Here is a 19,285-nt window from a genome sequence, read left to right on the forward strand (position 1 = left end):
TGAGAATCCCAACAGAGTAGTCCAATACCATACTGAGACTACTCTCAATTGTCTTGGGAAGACCATGGGCATCAGGGGAGGTGTCTGATGACTCTCCCCTCAAGAGACCCCAACCTGCAGTGCTGCATTCATCAGGAAAGATGTGGACCTGTTGGAGTGGGTCCAGAGGAGGCCTCAAGGATGATCAGAGGGCTGGAGCAGCTCTGCTGTGAGGAAGGGCTGAGAGAGCTGGGGTTGTTCAGTCTGGAGAAGAGAAGGCTCCAGGGAGATCTCACTGTGGCCTTTCAGTGGGCTTATAAAAAACAGAGAGAGTGACTTTTTGCACAGGTGGATGGTGACAGGACAAGGGGCAATGGTTTTAAACTAAATGAGGAGAGATTTAGATAAGATATTGGGAAGAAATTCTTTACTTTGAGAGTAGTGAGGCACTGGAACAGGTTGCCCAGAGAACCTATGGATTCCCCATCCCTGGAGGTGTTCAAGGACAGGTTGGATGGGGTTTTGAGCCACCTGGTCTAGGGAATGGTATCCCTGACCATGGCAAGGGAACTGGATGAGCTTTGAAGTCCCTTCCAGCCCAAACCACTCTATGATGGTGACTGAAGAAAGACAAATGTTGCACTCATCTTCAAAAGGATTATATTCCAAAGGGCTGACTGGCCTCACTTCAGCCCCTGGGAAAACCACGGAACAAGACCTTTTGGGAGGCATTTATGGGTACATGAGAAGAAGGTGGCTGGAAAGAGTCCCCACGGAATGAATAAGGGCAACTCATGCCTGACAAACTGTTTTCCAGGACAAAATGACCGGCTTTGTGGATGAGGGAAGAGCAACAGATGCCATGTCCCTTCAGCTTAAGGGAAATTACGTTTTTTTAGGCTTTCAACAATCCTCTCTGTATCCAAGTTGGAATGTTGTGGTCTTGGATGGGTACACAACTACTAGAGGACATAACTCATTGGGTGGTCAAGCTTAGAGGGTCGTGATCAATGGAGGCCACAACAACTGGGGCACCACAGAGAGTTGTTCTGGGAACCTGTATTGTTAAACAGTCCTTAACAACCTAGAGGGGACAAGGGAGTGCACTCTCATCCAGTGCAGATGACACTAACTGGGGGGCACAGTCCATACATCGGAGGGCAGGACTATCCAGAGGGACCTGGGGAGCCTGGATACACTGCCATGAACCATGTAAAATTCCAGGGACAAATGCAAAGTCCTGCACCTGGGAAGGGAGAACCCCAGCCAGCATCATCACCAGGGAGAAAGACCCTGGGGGGTTGGTGGGCAGCGAGGCGGACATGAGGTCATGTCCCAGCAGCAAAGGGGGCCAAACACAGCCTGGATGATTTGGAGGAGCAGCCAACAGATTGAGGCAACTGATTGTTCCCCTCTGCTCTGCACTCATGAGATCCTGATGATTTACTGCCTCCTTTTTTGGGCTCCCAGTACGGGAAAGACATCAAAAATGGGCAAAAGCAGAAGGGACAATACGCATAAAAATGAGTGGTTGAGCATGGATGTTAGTTCTGACTGGCATATCCTGAGGCCTCGTCCCAAATGAATTATCCTACATATCTTTGGTTATGATCATGCTTACTTTAAAAAATAAACTATATCCCTCCCCAGATTAACACTTTACAGACTTATGCAGATCAAAAGCCCTGGAAGTTTCCCACCTGCTTTGTAGATCCCTTATTACAAACACTGACACATTGATCACAAGTGCTTCTGTGCAATGAAGATTGTTACTACACAGAATACATAGAGAACATATTCCCAAAAAACTCATATGACTGGAACCACCATATTGGTTTTACAGACCCCAAATGCAACTCTGTTTTTTCAGGTCTGTGCTAACAGATGGAAAAGCTAAAAATAATCAGACAGACTACTGACTACAAAAGTTGACACTGGCAGAACTGCTTTAGTGTCTAGATGAAGAGAAATACAAGAAGATAATAGTGATAAGCAAATTAATTGAAAAAATGTTTTCGGTTTTAAACATAGAATAAGCAATGTTAGAGACAGTAAAGCTCTGGAGATGTTTCTCAACACTTCTTTTATAATCTTTATGGTTTATTCATTTCATCTCTTCATTAGGACAGAGGAAACAACAATTGTGGTTAAACAACTAGACTGGTTTTTAAGAGAGTCATATCCACTTTGTGGTTAAACTTGCCCTCAATCTCAGACAACTCACTCTCTCAGCTACTGTTCCCAGATGTAAAATAAAGGTTGCCCTTACATTTCTTCTTTCCTTTTCTTATCTTACCTGATTTCGGCTGTAAACTCTTCAGGAAAATAAATGCATTTTTCTGTTATACAGTCAGTTTTAAATTCTGCTTTCAAATCTACTGTCCAGCAGCCCAAACTTCCACTAGGGAAAACTTGGCATTTGCATGTCAAAAAACAAAAGACTGAAAACCAGTGCAAGCACCACATTTGCAAACAGTCACAGTTGGAAATTCTGGACGCTGTGGTAATTTTCCACCGTCCAAACAAGTAAGAGCATTAAATTGCAAGGAAAAAGAAAATAGATAAAAGGTAAGAAACAACATTCAATCTGTGTCATTCAATCTGTGTAGTGCAGGCTGGAACTTACTGCACTGCCCAGATTCTGTGTGTAAGAAAAGCGCCTCCATCCCCAGTTTCTGTTGTTCCTATTTTGAAATTACCCCCAAAGACAAAGCACCTCTAGTGTCAGGGCTGTCAACAGTTAACATCTGCTGCAGCAGATTATCCATGGCAGGCTTTTCCAGGCACGGGAAGATGCTGCCTGGCAGGAGCTGCCAGGGCAGTTCCTTTTCCAGGAAGGCCCAGAAAACCAGTGACAGCTCCTGCACAAGTGCTGCCAGTGTACAGGGTGGGACACCAGAAGCATCCTGCCCCACGTGGCACATCCAGCACATCCAGTATTTGTTACAAAACAATCCTGGGAATACACACTACGGCCTACATAGCCAGCAGGTGCCAGACTTGCTGCCCACATGCCCATGTTTTCTGCCTGTGACTCCCCCGAGGAGAAATATAGAAGCCTTGAGCACATTATATAATCCATTTGAACTCCATCTGAACTCTCTTCCCCTTTTGGATTTGTACTACATCTTCACAATAGCTGGTTCCTTTCCTGAGCCTTACATTTTACATCTTAATATGAATTTTGCTGACAATGCCTGATTGTCTTTCTCTTTAAAAATCACTACTCAGTGTTGTTTGCTCCCAACTAGATTTAGTCTGTTTGTTTCTTTTGGCAAACATGAGCGTTTCTGCTGGGCTGTCACAGATTTTCTGACAGAACTATTACCCCTAATCATTCCTAAAGACCCACAATAATGAGAACAACTTGTTTTGCTTCTAAGCAGAGGAATGATGGAGTTCATACCAAGCAGGAGGATACAGCATGAATGAGAAATCCTCACACACTTCTCTGAAACTAATACAGTGCATCTGAGGAGGGGAAAAAGTGGCAGGTACTCAACCAAGACAGGAGTCATCACCCCATCTGGCACTACCTGACTTTTTGCCAGAAACCTCTGCGGAGAAACCAGATCCTGATGAGCAGCACGTTATTTTTTTGGCTCCAGTTCAGTACAGCACTCAAGTGCGTGCATCAATTTTTCTATTTAATCAGGGCCATGTGCTCTCCATAAATTTCTGCAGCCCACTGGGACTTCGTTTTCCAGCTGTCAGCGACACCCATTAGCCAGCAGATATGTTTTAAAGGACTAACAGGGGTGTTGGGTTAGGCAGGACTAATTCAAACATTCCTTACCTTGCCCTGCTCAAGACAAAGGAGTCTTTGACTGTCACCACTGGGCCCAGCTCAGGACACTCTGAATCATGGTACTGCCCACAGTCCTCACACCCTGCAAGAAAAGGTTGATAAAACACTTTTGTGAGACAGCTGCCTCCTTCTTCCAAGCCAAACCTGGCACCAGGCAAAATACATACATAGAGAGGCAGATGTTTATTTGTACTGCTTAAAAGAACATGAATAATTGAACATCGAGTTGATAGCTGGCACCTGCATAGGTGAGATAACACACTGTGATCAGTGCTATCAGAAGACAATTGTTTAAATTCTCTCTCAGATGGAAAATAATTGCCTTACATCCACAGTAAATATTCTGCTTAAAGATGGCATTATTCTTCAGATAAAGTGCTATAACATGTTGCAGATAAAGAAAACCACATTACTACCTTCCCCAGAACCTGGTTTTTTAGAAACAGCTTGGCTAATGTAGTGTTTTCAGTGACAGGAGGCATAAATCAGTACCAGAACTGGCACAGACCTCAGCACAAGCATGTTTTGGGAGCCCAGCTCTGTCCAGAGCCATGCCTGGCCCACACACACTTCTCACCCACAGAGCAGGGAGACAGACCTCTAAGATACCTTCTGGTGCCTTTCCAAACAAGTCATCTGGCTGCACAATACACTTAGTTCACTGTCAGTTTACCCAAATTAACTTTTAGTTTAAGTGGCTGTAAATTACCCAGAACTGAGTGGTTCCTAAGAAACCATTTTCAGACCACAATAATTTGAGGCTTTCTAAAATAAGCTAACTTAACAGGATTCCAAATGCATATACATTGCTTCGCTGTGAAAAAATAGCTGCCAAACTGCCCTGCCTGGTCAGCTGCTGACACAGCTTCAGAGGAGATCATCACACAGGGGTTATATTCCTGTAGTGCCATTTCCATCTGAGCTCCACACTTACAAGGGCAAGTCAGGTAACCACAGTAAGGATGCAAAGAGGAGGATCACTACACCTTGTTTGGGAAGAGACATGACAAAAGCCATATCATTCCAAGGTATGTCCCCTCTGGTAAAGCTACTCTGAACTCCTAACTGGAAACTTCTCCCCCCCAGGTATTTGTCCCAGTGAATAAAAGGACTTCTTCTAAAACAGGGGATCTCAAACTGCAATACACAGCTCCATGTTGTTTCTTCTTCTGGCAAAAAAAACAGCTTAGCAGTGAAAATTCACGTATATTTGACAAACAGCAGTACTGACTGATGCAACCCCCAAGCCTGGTTGCTGCCTCCTGTTTGTGCTGCCTTCTGGTGAACCGAGGAATGAGACAACCAGCTCTTCCCATCAGTTTATTTTTCAGCTGAATTAATTTCCCAGTCTGGCTTGCTGTACAGCACCAGACAGTTGTGTCAGAGCAAAGAATCCGTGGGGAAGTTCCATCCACGCAGCACCAGCATCTAAACTCAGCCTACAGCTGTCCTGTTTACTGTCCCACCATCCCCACTCCTTTAGGTGAGCCTGTAGCTCACACTGTGCCTAATATTCCTGAAATAACCTGGGCTAAATACAGATTTCCCAAAGCAGAGAGGAGCCACAGAGGAATGTGTAAACCAGACTGCTGAAAAAAACTGGATTATCACCCACAAAGGGCTGTCATAACCAACGAGGACAGGAAGGAATAGCCAGAGCAGCAGCTTCTCACACAGGCTTTGCTGTCAAAGGAAACTTTGTGTTTTTCTTTTCTCCTGATTGCATCAAGGCACTCCTCACTTCTGCAAAGATAAGCCACTGTATGGGTTCAGACTGCACTGTCCACAACTACATGCAGGAATAAACCACACATTCCTCTCCTCTGCAGAGGAATGACCAGATCCAGGGGAATATGACACTGGCATTGTGTGGCATTTCTCAATATCCAGGGGATACCTTACAGCAACCAAGAGATTACAGCCACAGGAGAAACACAAAAATTAGCATGGGAATAAGCATAAAATACCTCCAGGGGGGACTGTATTCACAGACTTCTATAAAAAAAATACTCCAAAACTCTCTTGTCTATGAAATACGTACTCAGGGTTGTTAATTCTGGGAATGCACAGTATCATTTGTAACAACTCGCTTTTTCAGAACATAAGCAGTCCCCACATCCCATGGGAAAAACTAATTACGGAGAGCACAAGAAAACTCGAGACATTCAAAGACCACGGACTTCACTGGAAAGAGGAAAATCGTGTGTGTGACTTTCTATCTGTGCAAGTAAGGAATGGCATCACATTTCCATTCTTGTTGCTATCCACCAGAATCTTTTTATGGGAAGACAAGGTAACTTCACTACTGGTATCTGTAACTCAATAAAAATGCCAGCAGTCAACACTATTTTTGAAGGAATCTGTGGTGGAAGGGAAAAGTGGAATTTCCTGATATAGTTGCCATAAGGTTAAAGTGCACCTGTGGAGCCATCAGGGGTAAAATACTGTGGATCCAGAAACCAAGGACACATTCTGGTCTGCCCTGATCGGATCCACGATATCGGGGCCCTCTCTGCCCACACAAGTAGGTGAGTGGACTCTGCATCTCTTAATTTCTTTTCCACGGCGACACCAGATCCTGCATGTCCAGGCTGGTGACAAAGGCAAGGCTGCAGGGCTAATGTGCCACTGGGAAACGAGCTACTGGCCAAGCTCCACCAAGGATGGGACACTGCCCACCACACTCCCTGGCACGCCACTGCTGCAGCCTTCCCTCACTCACCACGATCCCACAGTCCAGATCCCAGGCCACAGAGCCCGGTGTGGCACACGGGGTTACACAGAGGGCAGAAACGGGAAGCACAGGTAGTGAATGCCACGAGTGAGGTTTGTCAGAGCAGTTGGTGCATCTCAAACTGGCCTTGTTCTGAAAGAATAATGAGCCTGCCTCCCCCTCCTGTGGAGGTGCAGATCTTCAGGTCAGGCCAGAGGTCACAGTTCCTCACAGACACCTCGGGGTTGCTAAAGCTGGCTGGATAAACAAAGGCTTACACTGGTCTTAGGCCTTCATTCTCACTTACTCCAGCCATGAAAAAGCTGTTCTGCTCACTCACATTCAGAGGTTTCCTTGTGTATGCTTCAATTACATGCCCTCCTCTCTATTCCTCCACAAGCTGTTTGAGCTTCCTTTAATAAAATATTTTTCTAAATAAAATCTTAGTTTGTTTTAGTCTTTAATTTCAAACATTCTTAGTAAACAAGACACACAACACGAGAGTCAGATCTTTTTCCTAATACTTACAAATAAACATAATCTCATCACTGCCATCTTCAGCCATTTTTTAAACCTGCCAAAATACAAAAGATGAAGTTAGTTCTGAATGACTTTTACTTTCCATATTATGTAAACATCCCTTTGTGAAGTAACGATGCTGACTGGCCCAGAGCACACCCAAACACATTAATGTCCCTGCAGGAGTATCAATGGAAAGTTAAAGAAATTAAAGTTGTTAAAACCCCCAGTGACTGCAGAAACAAGGCCCCGTGCAACATTTTCCTGAACAGTAGCTTAAAAAAATTATCTCTGTAAGGCAGATTACTTATTTAATAAACACAATAATCCTAAGAATCTAAAAACTGCAGGTAAAGTCACAGATCTGTTCTAAAGGCTAAGGTATATTGAGGTAATGAGTATCAGAAAACCTGGGAAAACAAATCCCATCTCTGACACTGGCCTTCCATGAAATGGTAACTCACCAGTTTGCTTTCATGGTTAAATAAGGATAATCTACATTCATTTCATTTTTTGTCAGCCTATATTAAAGACTTGCATGAACACTATCTTTTGCTCCTCGATGATTAAATTATGGCAAAAAGTCTGATTATTTATGGCTAAGATCATAACACCAGATAGCTCTCCCTTTTCTAACCATGAAAAGGCTCTCCTCTTCAAACAAGCAATTTTCCCAATAACCCAGTAAGAGGCAAAGCAACAAGATCATGACCCAAGTTTAAGAGATGAGGCTGCAAAAACAGAAAGTGTATTGGTCAAGAAGAGAATAGGAAGGAGAAAGAGAGAACCTGTGAGAGGGAGGAAGACAAGAGGAGAGGAAACATGACACACCAAACTAGCAGAGCCCTGTTTGAAAATAAATAAAGCATTTGCTACTACTGCAACAAAAGCCAAGCCAAAGATATGCACAAGAACAGTCATTACTCAGGATCAGGGCAGGAGCAGGACTCTCCATTAGGAGTTTACTCTTGAAGACTGATGCTCCACATGCTCTGCCTGGCTGGGCTGTGGAAATAGGCCTCAGGTTGGAGCCCAGAGCAGCAGCTACTTCTGCACAGGTACCTCTCAGCACAAGTCCCACACAATCCTTTTCACTGCTTCAGGAAGGATTCCACACTTGTGCCAAGTGTGCTGCTAAAGCCTGGGAGCAATGTCTGATTCCAGCTGCACCCACACCCTGCTCCACCTCCAGCCTCCAAGAGAAGCAGTAAACAGGTTCCTTCACCAATGAATAAACAACTCCCAGTTAGCAAAGGGCTCCATGCCCACACAGAGATGCACTGGGTGGAAAGCCATCACAGCTGATGGGAATACAAAGGGACACCTGGTCACTGTGGCTCTTGGTCATGGCAGGAGGGATCCCGTTACTCAGCTATCTGGGCAACAGCCTAAGGGGAATTTTGGTCATGGAGTATGGGCAGCCTGACTTTTCCACACGGTCTGTCCCAAGCTCTGCCCTGCCCAACTCCACCTGCCAACTGCAGGATCCCTCCTAAAACCTGCTGCCCTGGGAAGGGGGCAACACTGCCTATCTGTGGCACAAGCTGGGCCTTTTTTGGCTACAGCTTTTGGGGACTAAGCTCATATAGCATAACAAACATTTATACAAAAGCCCAGCGCTGAGCACAACAGCAAATTCAGGAAATTTCCCCAAAAGCTCTTACCCTGAAAGCACAGCAAACAATGTAACACGTATTCAGGGAAATCCAAACTACAACGGTGCAAAACCAACCACAGAAAGTGCATTGTAAGCTGATGTAAAAAATGGGTTTGCTTTTTAACCAAGACTTTATGTGGATGCTTTGCACTATTTCAAGAGGTGTACAAAGGTGTACTATTTTTAGATAGTTGATGTCCTGACAAGACTTTCATCCTAAATATGGCTGAATTAACAAATAACGTCCTCGGTCAATGGTTCAGGGGGGGATGTAGTGCAGGCACACCAGCAATGCTGCTGTGTGACCTGCTCAGCAAAGGCATTCCCCTTCCAGGATGTTCCTGTGTTGCACCCTTGACAAACAGCAAATTGAGGACGTGTTGTTACAGGAGCAGCAACATCAGTCTTGTTCCAGGGCCCGTCAGATGAGAATAGCAACAAAGGGGCGGAGAAATCACAGTAGCATCAATGTTGTTCAAGGTGATGGGGAGAAAGCATGAAGGTCCCTCAGAGGTCCCTCACGCAGTGGGTAAGGACACCACACCTCAGTTATCACCTGCATTAGTGCAGTTTTCATCTCTGCAGCAAAGATTTTTGTTTTGCACGTCGCACGCCCGACACGACGACCCGCTGGGCTCTGAAACAAACACCCCTATCTGCTTCAAAATTCGGATTTACAGACTCACACTCCTCACCCATGGGCTTCAAAACTCCTCCCAAATCACACATGTATTTCCCCAAGAGTTTTTGAGATAAATGACACCATGCCACCCGCTCCAGCTGGTAAACAGAGTCACGATGTTCCACGTGGGCTCACACGATGGCACTGAAGACAGGCTTCAGAATTTTGTTACCCTCTTTCTGCTGTTGCTCTGGGCCATGTCTGATTTTTTTTTTTTCTTTTCAAGCATTTGTACCAGAAAAATACTCCATTAAGTCACTCATCCCACTGCCCATAATTCTGCTCTTGTCTTGCAGAGATAATCAAACCTTCTTGGAATTCCAGGTATTTTTTATATGAAACAGAGAGCGATCATTAGCAGTGAATAATCAGGTGAAAAGCTACACGGAAGAAATAAGACCTGGTACAAGGCCTAATTCTGATGGCAGTAAAAGAGCAGAAAACCACACTTTTTTTCTGCTTGTATAATTAAATGGGTGACTTTGTGCCCGAGAGTAGAGCACACAGCTACATGCAAAAATTCCAGCTGCCATATGGGCCTCCAAACATATTTGGAACTTGAGGAAACCCAAATGAAGACACTGAGGGGCTGCAGCATCACAGGTACCTGCGTGCAGAGCATGACATGTGAGTTACTGTGACGGAACCACTCATGCCAAAAATGTAAGAACTGATGTAAAAACACACTTTCCCCTAATAAACTGCTGAAGGAAGAAATCAGGCTCCAGTGGTAAGCTGAGTAATTCCGATCTTGCAAATGGATTAAAAAAAAAAATAGGCAAGAATAACTAAAAAATAAATCCAACGCCTAAAAATCTGTGTTTGAACTTAATGACCAACAAGCTAAAATTAAAGTTTGCCTTTCTTCAGTTTTCCATTGGTTTGAGAATGGGCTTCTAGTAAGTGTGAATAAATAATTTGAAAGCAGAAGTGGGTGGGTGCTGCAGATGCACGTGTGCGAGAACGCACTTAAAAATGCAGTTTTGCTCATGATGTAGTCAAACTTGTTCATGCTACTGCTCAAAGTAATTGCAGAACATCTGGCAAACTACAGAGAGGCCTTGCATTCCCACAAAATTATGGCCATTCTATCATTTCTTGTCGAGGAGGAGGAGAGGGGGCGATTCCTACACCAGTCGGGGGGACACACGGAGTAACACACCGGCTGGGAGAGCCGGCGCCACCTGCCCTTCCCAGCGCTCCCCATCACCATGTGCATGAAGTATATGCAAAGTTTAATGAAAACGAGCGTATTGCAGAAAATTCACGTGCGCGAAGCGCCGCAGTCCGCGGCTTTCCCTCCTTTTGTCTCCTCGGGCTCCCGCCGCACCTTCTCCCACCGGGGCAGGATCAGCATCGCTACACCTGCCTTCTTCCTTTTCCTCCCCCATTCCCTTCTGGATCCACACATGGAACCTCCCCCCTGCCCGCCCCACCCTCCCCATCCATTCCGGCCCCCTGCGGCCAAGCCAGGCGCTTCCCGCTCCCGGCCCCGCATCCCGTGGCCCGACGGGTCCCTCTCCCCCGCGGCCGATCCCCGCGGACACCCCCCGCGCCCCGCCGCCCCGCGGGACCGCGCCGCCTCCACCCCTCCCGGAGCCCGCCCGGGGCCCGCGATCCGGGAGCGGCTCCGCCGGGTTTTTGCCTCGGACCCGCCTCGCCCCCTTCGCTACCGCCCTCCCGGCCGCTGTAACAAAGAACAGGCGGCCGGAGGAGGGCGGCGGCGGCGAGGAGGACGAGGACGGTGAGGAGGAGGAGGCGGCGGGGCCGCAGCCGCGCCGCCCCGGGAGCCGCTCGGAGCCGCCGCCGCGCCCGCCCCGGCCCGCCGCGCGGCGCGGGGGGCGGCGGGAGAGGCGCGGCGGGGCGGGCGCGGGGTCCCGGGCGGGGGTGCCCCGGGGGAGGCGCGGGGGTGCGGGCGGGAGGAGCGCGGGGGACCGCGTTACCTGCCCGGCAATGGCCAGACCCGGATCGGATCCGCGCTCCGGGTTCCGATCCGCTCCGGAAACCACGCGCCAGCGGAAGGCGGCGGGGCCGGGGCGCGGAGCAGGGCGGGAAGTGTAGTGCGGGGGGCGGCGGCGCTGTCCCCGTCCCTGTGCCTTATCCCTATCCCTGCCCTTATCCCCGTCCCTGTCCGTGTCCCTTCACCGCCCTGGCTCGGGATGCCTCCCCTCCGCCACCCGGAGCCCTTCCCGGGAGAGCACCGCACCCGAGACCCCGCAGCCCTTCCCCGGGAGGCTCCTCCGGCTCCCGTGGCTGCGCTGAGCGTGGCAGAGCACCCGCTTCGCAGCGGCTGGGTTTCCCTTCTCCTCCTGGGCAGTGCTGGCTGGAGGCGTCCCGGAGCGTTCGAAGGGGATCACAGAGTCAATGACAGGTTGGAAAAGGCCTCTGAAGTCACCGAGTCCAGCCTGTGACCGAACGCCACCGTGTCAACTAGACCAGGGCACTGAGTTGACATGTCCAGTCCCTCCAGTGACGGTGACTCCACCACCTCCCTGGGCAGCCCATTCCAATGCCTAATCACCCTTTATGTGAAGAAATTCTTCCTAATATCCAACCTAAACGTCCCCTGGCACAGTTTAAGATTATTTCCTTTAATCCTGTCGCTGGTTGCTTGTGAGAAGAGCCCGACCTCCAGCTGGCTACAACCTCCTCTCAGGGAGTTGTAGAGAGCAAGAAGGTCCCTCCCAAGCCTCCTTTTCTCCAGGCTTAACACCTCCAGCTCCCTCAGCCACTCCTCATCAGGCTTGTGTTCCAGACCCTTCACCAGCTTCGTTGCCCTTTCTGGACGTGCCTTGTGTTTCCAAAGCCAAGCCCTGGCCATGCACCTTGAGCACCTGTGCCTCTGTATCCCAAGCCTCATAGAGGTTCAGTGCGCCAGGATGAGAGGACATAGCCTTGAGCTATGCCAGGGGAGGTTTAGATTGGACATTAGGAAGAATTTCTTCACAGAATGGGTTATTAAATATTGGAATGGGCTGCCCAGGGAGGCGGTGGAGTCACCGTCCCTGGAGCTGTCTAAGGAAAAACTGGGCATGGCACTCAGTGTCTAATTGACATTGTGGTGTTGGACTTGATGATCTCAGAGGTCTTCTCCAGCCTAATTGATTCTATGATTCCTAAGTCTCTCATCAGTTTGGTGTTAGCAGGGTCTATCAGGGCCCAGCCCTGCTGTGCCTGACAGCAGACACTGCAGACACACATCACTCAGAAACCTAAGCAGCAATGCCTATATTTTTATAAAATGGGCCACCACAGAGGCTTGGTGCCCAGGAAACAAAGAGTGCTCTTCTTCCCCCAGGGGGCTTAAACCTTCAGTTCAGGGTACTTCACCACTCCCCATGTGAAGTGTCTCTGTGCAGCCAAGAACCCCCTCGGAGGAGGTGGCCACGGAAAGAACTACTCGGGCATTTTGTGTTCAAGGAAGGTGCCCCCAGTTTTTAGCTCTTGCAAGAAGTGTTACCTGCATCAGAGTCCCCTCAAAGCCTTACGCAGCCGTGCCGCTGGGGTGTGACTGGTTCACAGTCAGAGCACTGCTTCAGATTTAAAGGTGATAGAAAGCAGGCACCAGCTCTGTCCTCTCCAGGGGATGTGCTTTTTTCATGTCTGGCTACATCTTTTAACAGTTGGCAAAGGCCGGGGCCTTTCTTGCTTCTCACCTTACCCATCCCATGAACCCTTCTGCACAACAAGTACCCAGTTTCAAAAGGGATGTGTAGAGAGTATTCACAGAATCACAGGACGGGTGAGGTTGGAAGGGACCACAGTGGGTCATCTGGTCCAACCTCCCTGCTCCAGCAGGGTCATCCCAGAGCACATGGCACAGGATTGTGTCCAGACAGTTCTGGCCCAGTGAGGGAGGCTCCACACCCTCTCTGGGCAATCTGTTCAGGGCTGGGTCACTGCACAGCAAAGTTCTTCCTCATGTCCAGGTGGAACTTCCTGGGCATCAGTTCCTGCCCGTTCCTCTTGTGCCATTGCTGGGCCCCCCCGAGCAGAGCCTGGTCCATCCTCTGCCCCCTCCCTGCAGCCCCTACAGACCTGGGGGAGGTCCCCTCTCAGTGTCTGCTCTGGAGGCTGAACAGCCCCAGCTCCCTCAGCCTTTCCTGCTCCATCCCTTCAGCATCTTCACATCTTCCTCTGGACCTGCTCCAGGAGCTCCATGTCCCTCCTGTCCTGAGCAGCCCAGACTGGACACAGCACTGCAGATGTGCCTCGTTAGGGCTGAGCAGAGGGGCAGGATCCCCTTCCTGGACCTGCTGGCAGCGGGTGCATCTTCCTGATGCACTCCAGGACATCGACCATCTTGGGACTGTCTTCTTGTACGTGCTTGGGTAAACTGAAATAATGCAGCATTTGAATTTTGAAAACATTGTTCTTGGCAAGACACTGGTAATTTTGGGAGGGGGAACCATTTATTCCTTCAAAATGACTCACCAGAAGTTTTCAATGAGCACAAGAGCAGTAAGGGGAGTTTTTTCAAGGCTCTAACTGCAGGTACAAGTCATTTGCCTTTTCAAAGACCGAAGCTGACTGGCCTTTAGCTTTGTGTAGTCTGCTTTAATTTATTTTCCCTGTACATCTCAGTGCATACTCACATGGACCTCTGCCTAGTTTTTTCCAGCATCCAGTACACAAGGGTGGTTATCCTACTTGCAGTGCATTCACTTTGTTGGAATAAGTATAAAATAATTCAGAATAGTTATCTGTATGTTTAGAATGCATGTGAGTCTGGATCCTGTAGGTCTAAATTTTTTTTTTTTTCAGGGTTAACATCAGACTGTGAACTTGCACCTTACACTAGCTGGCTTGGATAGAGAGATAATAAAAACATTCATTGTTTAAGAACGATGAACTTAAGGGAAGGGTGTGGTGCCAGACAGTGCTACATCCATTCCTGCTCCCCCTCTGATAGGCCTTGTCACTTTTGCTAATGTACAGAAATGGCATCACACAAAGTATAAAACCTCTCCCCTGATTAGAGCAGGAAGGAAAAGGAAAAAGTTGGGAGACTATTAGGAACTTTCAGCAAAGCAATGAAATAAACAGGCACGTAAATGTGAGCAGTAACCCCAAGTAAGGAAACATAATATTTCCTTGTAAAAGAAGGGACAGCACTCACTTTTGGAAGGGAAATAGAAACACTGTTGTGGCTATTTTCATGTGAATGCCTATTATTTTTTTGGTTGGCTGTGTGTTCTGTTGTTTTAGTTTTGCTGTGTGTCCCCCCCCCCCATCTGGTAGGGCTTTGTGGCAGCACTGATTTATAACATAACATTTAAAATAAAATAATTGCAAGAGAACCTCATTTCCCAGGCTGTTCTATTTTAGTACTGACATCTTCTCCACAGGATCAAGGCCTTAACACTCCTTCCCCTTTGCCCCCCAATTCAGGGTATTACAACATAACTGAGAGAAAGAATAATAAATAACTACAACAAGTTCCACAATTCCTTCTCGCCATTAAATTCCCACCCAATCCATGTTTCAGGTGATTTCTCAGGCAACAAGGGGCCACCTGATAGGACAGGGTTATCAGAAACAAGCCACAGTGTCAGCACAGGGCAGGTAGAGAACTCTGCTCCTGAACAAACAGGTAAATGGACTGTGTTAAGCAACAGGTCAAATGAGTGAAGGAGAGCAGAAATCCATCTGTTATGCTTGGCTGGCTGGGTATGTAGGACAGCACACTACACAGAGACAATAGGCTTTTATTGTATGTACAGCAAGAGTTACTTCTTTAAAAAAATCCTCTTCTCAGGTTTTTTTTTAATGATATAATAAATCTGTACATCGTATATTTCTTAATTGCACCAACTTAAATTCATGTACACAAAGAAAAAAAGAAACAAACACCACAGAAGAAGTGATCATCACAACTTGATGCTAGAAAAAAATGTTTTACCCCCCCCCCGGAATATCAGAGCAGAATACATTATTGGGAAATACAGTTATAGTACTGGAAAGACTCCAGATCCATCCTTCCCAGTAATTTTCACACCATGCCAGCACCTTGCATAGTAGCAGTTTGGATATCCTGAGTGAAGTGGTATTATTCACCCTTAACTTAAAGCAATCACCCTTGTTATATAATTAATCTGGAGTTGTTTGTCACCAAGGCTGTGGCTTAGCAATGTACAGAAGCATATGCTGACTTTAAACACATGAATAAATCCACTTAGATCCCGTGGAGGTCAAAGCATGAGGTCAGTTGTTCCCACTCACAGCAGGAATGTCTTCGCCTGGAGCCTTAATTCTGTGCCAGGATAAGCACTTGTCTCAAACTTCAGCCCTACAATTCAAAACCTGCAATAAACTGAAGTGAAAAACCCAGGCAGCTCTCACCTTGGATGGAGCTCTTGCTCCTTGTAACCAAGAGCTACCAGAGCTGAAAAAGGTGATAGAAGAGCAAAATTCTTATTTTGCTTCCCTATCCACATTTGGTAGCATTTTATGTAGTTGACTTTTGCTTTTTCCTATGATACTCTGCACATCAAGAACACCAAAACTTTACAAGAAATACACAGCAGAAAGCTTTCACTTGAAAACCACCTAGAACCAGGGAGGAGATGCAGTACCAGGAAAGGCTGTAAAATTTCACTGATCCCCAAAACTGGTGTCATTGCCAGGCAATTTCCTCAAAAGAAGCAGTGCTGTAAGCCAAGTCCTCTCAAGAGCAAGACAGTAACTAGGTCTATATATGGCCTGGAGCCCCAACTTCTCTCCCAAAGAAAGAGCAGGGAAAAAAGAAAAGCTGACAGCATAAAAATAAAGCCCAGTATTTATGCCTGCATTATGCCTGTCCATTAAGCTGAAGAAGTTTGCCAAAGGTGATTTGCTTTTAAAATGAACTTTTTTCCACTCTGGCATTCCTCTTCCCTCCTGCCACCTCAGATTCACAAATTTCATATATTGTTAGGAGTGAAATGACTGTCATTTCTTCCTGGAGTGAATGGGATGAAATAGCAATGATCTAGGGATGAAGGCCCCCCTCCTCTTCAAAGTGACTCTGAAAGTGACCTCAGTCACTTTTTAAAAGTTACCTGGCTTGTATTCACACTGGAGATATTAGGCAGTTTTATTGCTTTAATCTACAAAGAGAAATTTAATTCTTGTCCTATTTACTTGGTCAAAATTCACACTAAAGCCAAGGCAAATCTTGGTTAGGAAGGATGTAGGCTGTCTCCACTGAGGCAAATGAAAAGTTCAAACACCATAAAGCAAAACAAGCCACAAACATAGATTAGGAAGGTTCAACTATGGGCAGAAAAATTCTTCAGAAAGGAAAAACCAGCCTTCATCTCTTAGTCCTCATAAAATAAATACCATGCTGTCTTTGCTGTACAGAACATCCAGAAACAAAAAAGTATGAGAAAAGGGACGAAAAGGAAAAAGTATTTTCACAGGTTGTTTCCAAGCTATTGTTCTGACATTAAACTGGAAGGCAGAAAACAAGAAGTCTTCTGTGTTATAATATTCTGTAGAGATTTCATCTACTATTCAAATGCATAGCTATCAAAATCATGAAGATGGCAAAACATAAAAAAGCAAAGTGATTCCCTCTGGCATCCTTCACACAACTGCACAGGACACATGCAGGATATGTCACAGTGTTAGTTGTGCCAGTTGACAAATCCAGTCTTCCCAACCCAAACCAGCAGTGTAGATACCACTGGTTGTCAGGATCCAGCTCACACTGACCTAAATATTAGTACCCCAAAAATGTACATCCTCAGATCTCCTGATCTTAAATGACAACCTAATTGTCTCAGAAGGGGGGGAATGGGATTCAATATTCTGGGCCTTTGGGGTTGTCAAGACTGAGCAACTCAATTGTCCCTCTGTGTTTAGTACCTCAGCTTGTTTTTACAACAGGACATAAGTTATTTGCAGGGGAGTAGGAAGAGGTGAGGAACACACCAGCCAGATATAGATAGAACCAGCCAGTTAATCAAACCAAACGATGTTTATTTTCCTGAGGAGTGAAGGCAAGTAAAAAAAAAACAAGATTCCCTTTTTACCCCAAATGCCTTGCTTTCCTCATCTTAAGAATTCATTGTCTTTCCATACATTAGAGCTCAGACCTTCACACACTTCGTAGTATAGAATGTTCTTGGTTCCCACCATCAAGACAAGCATTTAGGTGATCACCAAGGCCTTAAGAGGAACCAAAAAAAAAAATCACATCTTCAGTGTGCGTCTATTCTTTGGGGTAAGCTAGGAGCAAGCCCTACTCCTGTAATCTGGAAGTTACTTGGTGTTATTTCCACCTCGTTCTACAGTACAAGCTAAAGCTTCTGTGAATGAAAATCCCAGTTCAGTAACTTCAGCAAGACTTCAAGCAGTGTTACTGCTTCTGCATTCCCAGTTCCACAGGTCTTTGTTTTTAGGGTAAAGGTGTTGCTACCCACGGAGCTCAGTTTGATTTCTTCAACTGGGAGGCCAGTTGTGGTTTTCTCCTTCAGCAAACAAGACCGAGCATTTAAACGTGGCAGGGACTTGACCCCCACCCTGCCCTGTCATGCAGAGAGCTCCAAGTAAAATCAAGGGAAAAGATGTATGTTTTAGAGAACAGGACATCAGGGGTTTTACTGCTCATACCATGAAACACTGCAGAACAAATGATGAAACCAACTCTGCAGTAAATTAACAATAAACAAAAGTGTTCAAGCAGATTCAAGCTGGACAAGCCTGTATTACTGAACTGGGATTTCTAAGCACATTACAGCTCTAGAAGATTCATCTGTAACCAATTTTCAAAATACAGAACTTAAAATGCCTTCAAGTGTTTTCATGATAAGCAGCATCCTTAAACATACAACTATTTGATAGTCTGGTCTGCTGTACTACCACAGTGATTTTTGGAGGTTACACATAAACAGTATTTTTACACAGTTAAAAGATTCTGACAGTTCTGACAGTTCCTCCAATATTTTCGTGGTCGAAAAGAAACCAACCCCCCTCTACTTTGATATTCATTGTACAAGTATTTACCAAAGAATCTTGAGTCCATCAGAAGTTTTGAAATGTGTTTCTATTCCTCTGTGACTTTCTATTTTTGATGAATCATTTAAATTGAAAGCCCAAATATCTGCCAAAGAGCTGGGACAGCTTAAGGGGAGGAAAGGGGCCAGGGGGAAAATCACTATTGGCAAAGTAGGCACCAATCTATCATCCATTCATTTCAGTAATTTAGATGGAATGAATGGATGTTTTTCTTGGCCAAAGAGAACAGGCTTGGTCCTTTGTCCTCAGCAGGAATGTAGATCATGGAAAAGTACAGGTAAGCACAAAAGATGGTACCTATGAAAGACTGACATTTTACTCTTGATAGCCAAAACAAGAACCATGCCTTTACTTCCATCAGTTTTTCATTTTAATTTAAAGGAGCCAGCTGCAATATTTAACAAGGAGAAAAAGTTAAAAAACTCATCTGACCAACCACTCACCACATGACAACACTGGCAGACCTAGAAACTGAAACTGAACTAAGGGAATTGTTATTATTTTTTCAAAAGCTTTCTTCACAACTGTGTTTTTTAAGATCTCAGTAAGTGTTTGGCAAGTAAAACAGGCTGTCTAATGAAAAGCACTGTAGGGTTAACTATGCTCTATTCACCACTTATTGCTCCTAGCTTTGCATTTGATATGATGGTTAATATACTTGTCTAACAAGTATTGGGAGAAGGAATTAGAGCCCCTAAGACAGGTTTTTGCATCAGCAGTGCAGCTTCTCACACAGGGAAGGAAAGCTACATATATAAGACTTGGTAAATGTGTTGTTTGCGAGTAGACTCAAGTAAACTTTGAAAAAAAAAAAAAAGTTCTGTTTTGTTAAGCATAACTTCTGCACAGAACATTAAACAATATGCTAGTACAGATATTTGCATAATTTATTGATTTATGGCTAATATCAAAGGCATCTCTCCA

At 45.9% G+C, this 19,285-nt stretch overlaps 1 protein-coding gene across 4 annotated transcripts in view; it reads right to left on the reverse strand.

The window, feature by feature from the left end:
• PRDM15 (PR/SET domain 15) overlaps positions 1–11,368 on the reverse strand; it is a 39,313-nt gene extending 27,945 nt beyond the window's left edge. For all 4 annotated transcript variants that reach the window (XM_018084307.3, XM_018084305.3, XM_018084308.3 and 1 more), the window contains exons 1-3: positions 11,306–11,368; positions 7,029–7,079; positions 3,776–3,869 (exon numbers count right to left, since the gene is read on the reverse strand). In XM_018084307.3, the coding sequence (XP_017939796.2) occupies positions 3,776–3,869; positions 7,029–7,065 (131 nt within the window). In that variant the 5' untranslated portion in view covers positions 7,066–7,079; positions 11,306–11,368. The remainder of the gene's footprint in view (positions 1–3,775; positions 3,870–7,028; positions 7,080–11,305) is intronic.
• Positions 11,369–19,285: the final 7,917 nt, after the last annotated feature.

This window comes from Manacus vitellinus, unplaced genomic scaffold (genome assembly GCF_001715985.3).
Source record: "Manacus vitellinus isolate BGI_N305 unplaced genomic scaffold, ASM171598v3 scaffold_7_pilon, whole genome shotgun sequence".
Lineage (NCBI taxonomy): Eukaryota > Metazoa > Chordata > Aves > Passeriformes > Pipridae > Manacus > Manacus vitellinus.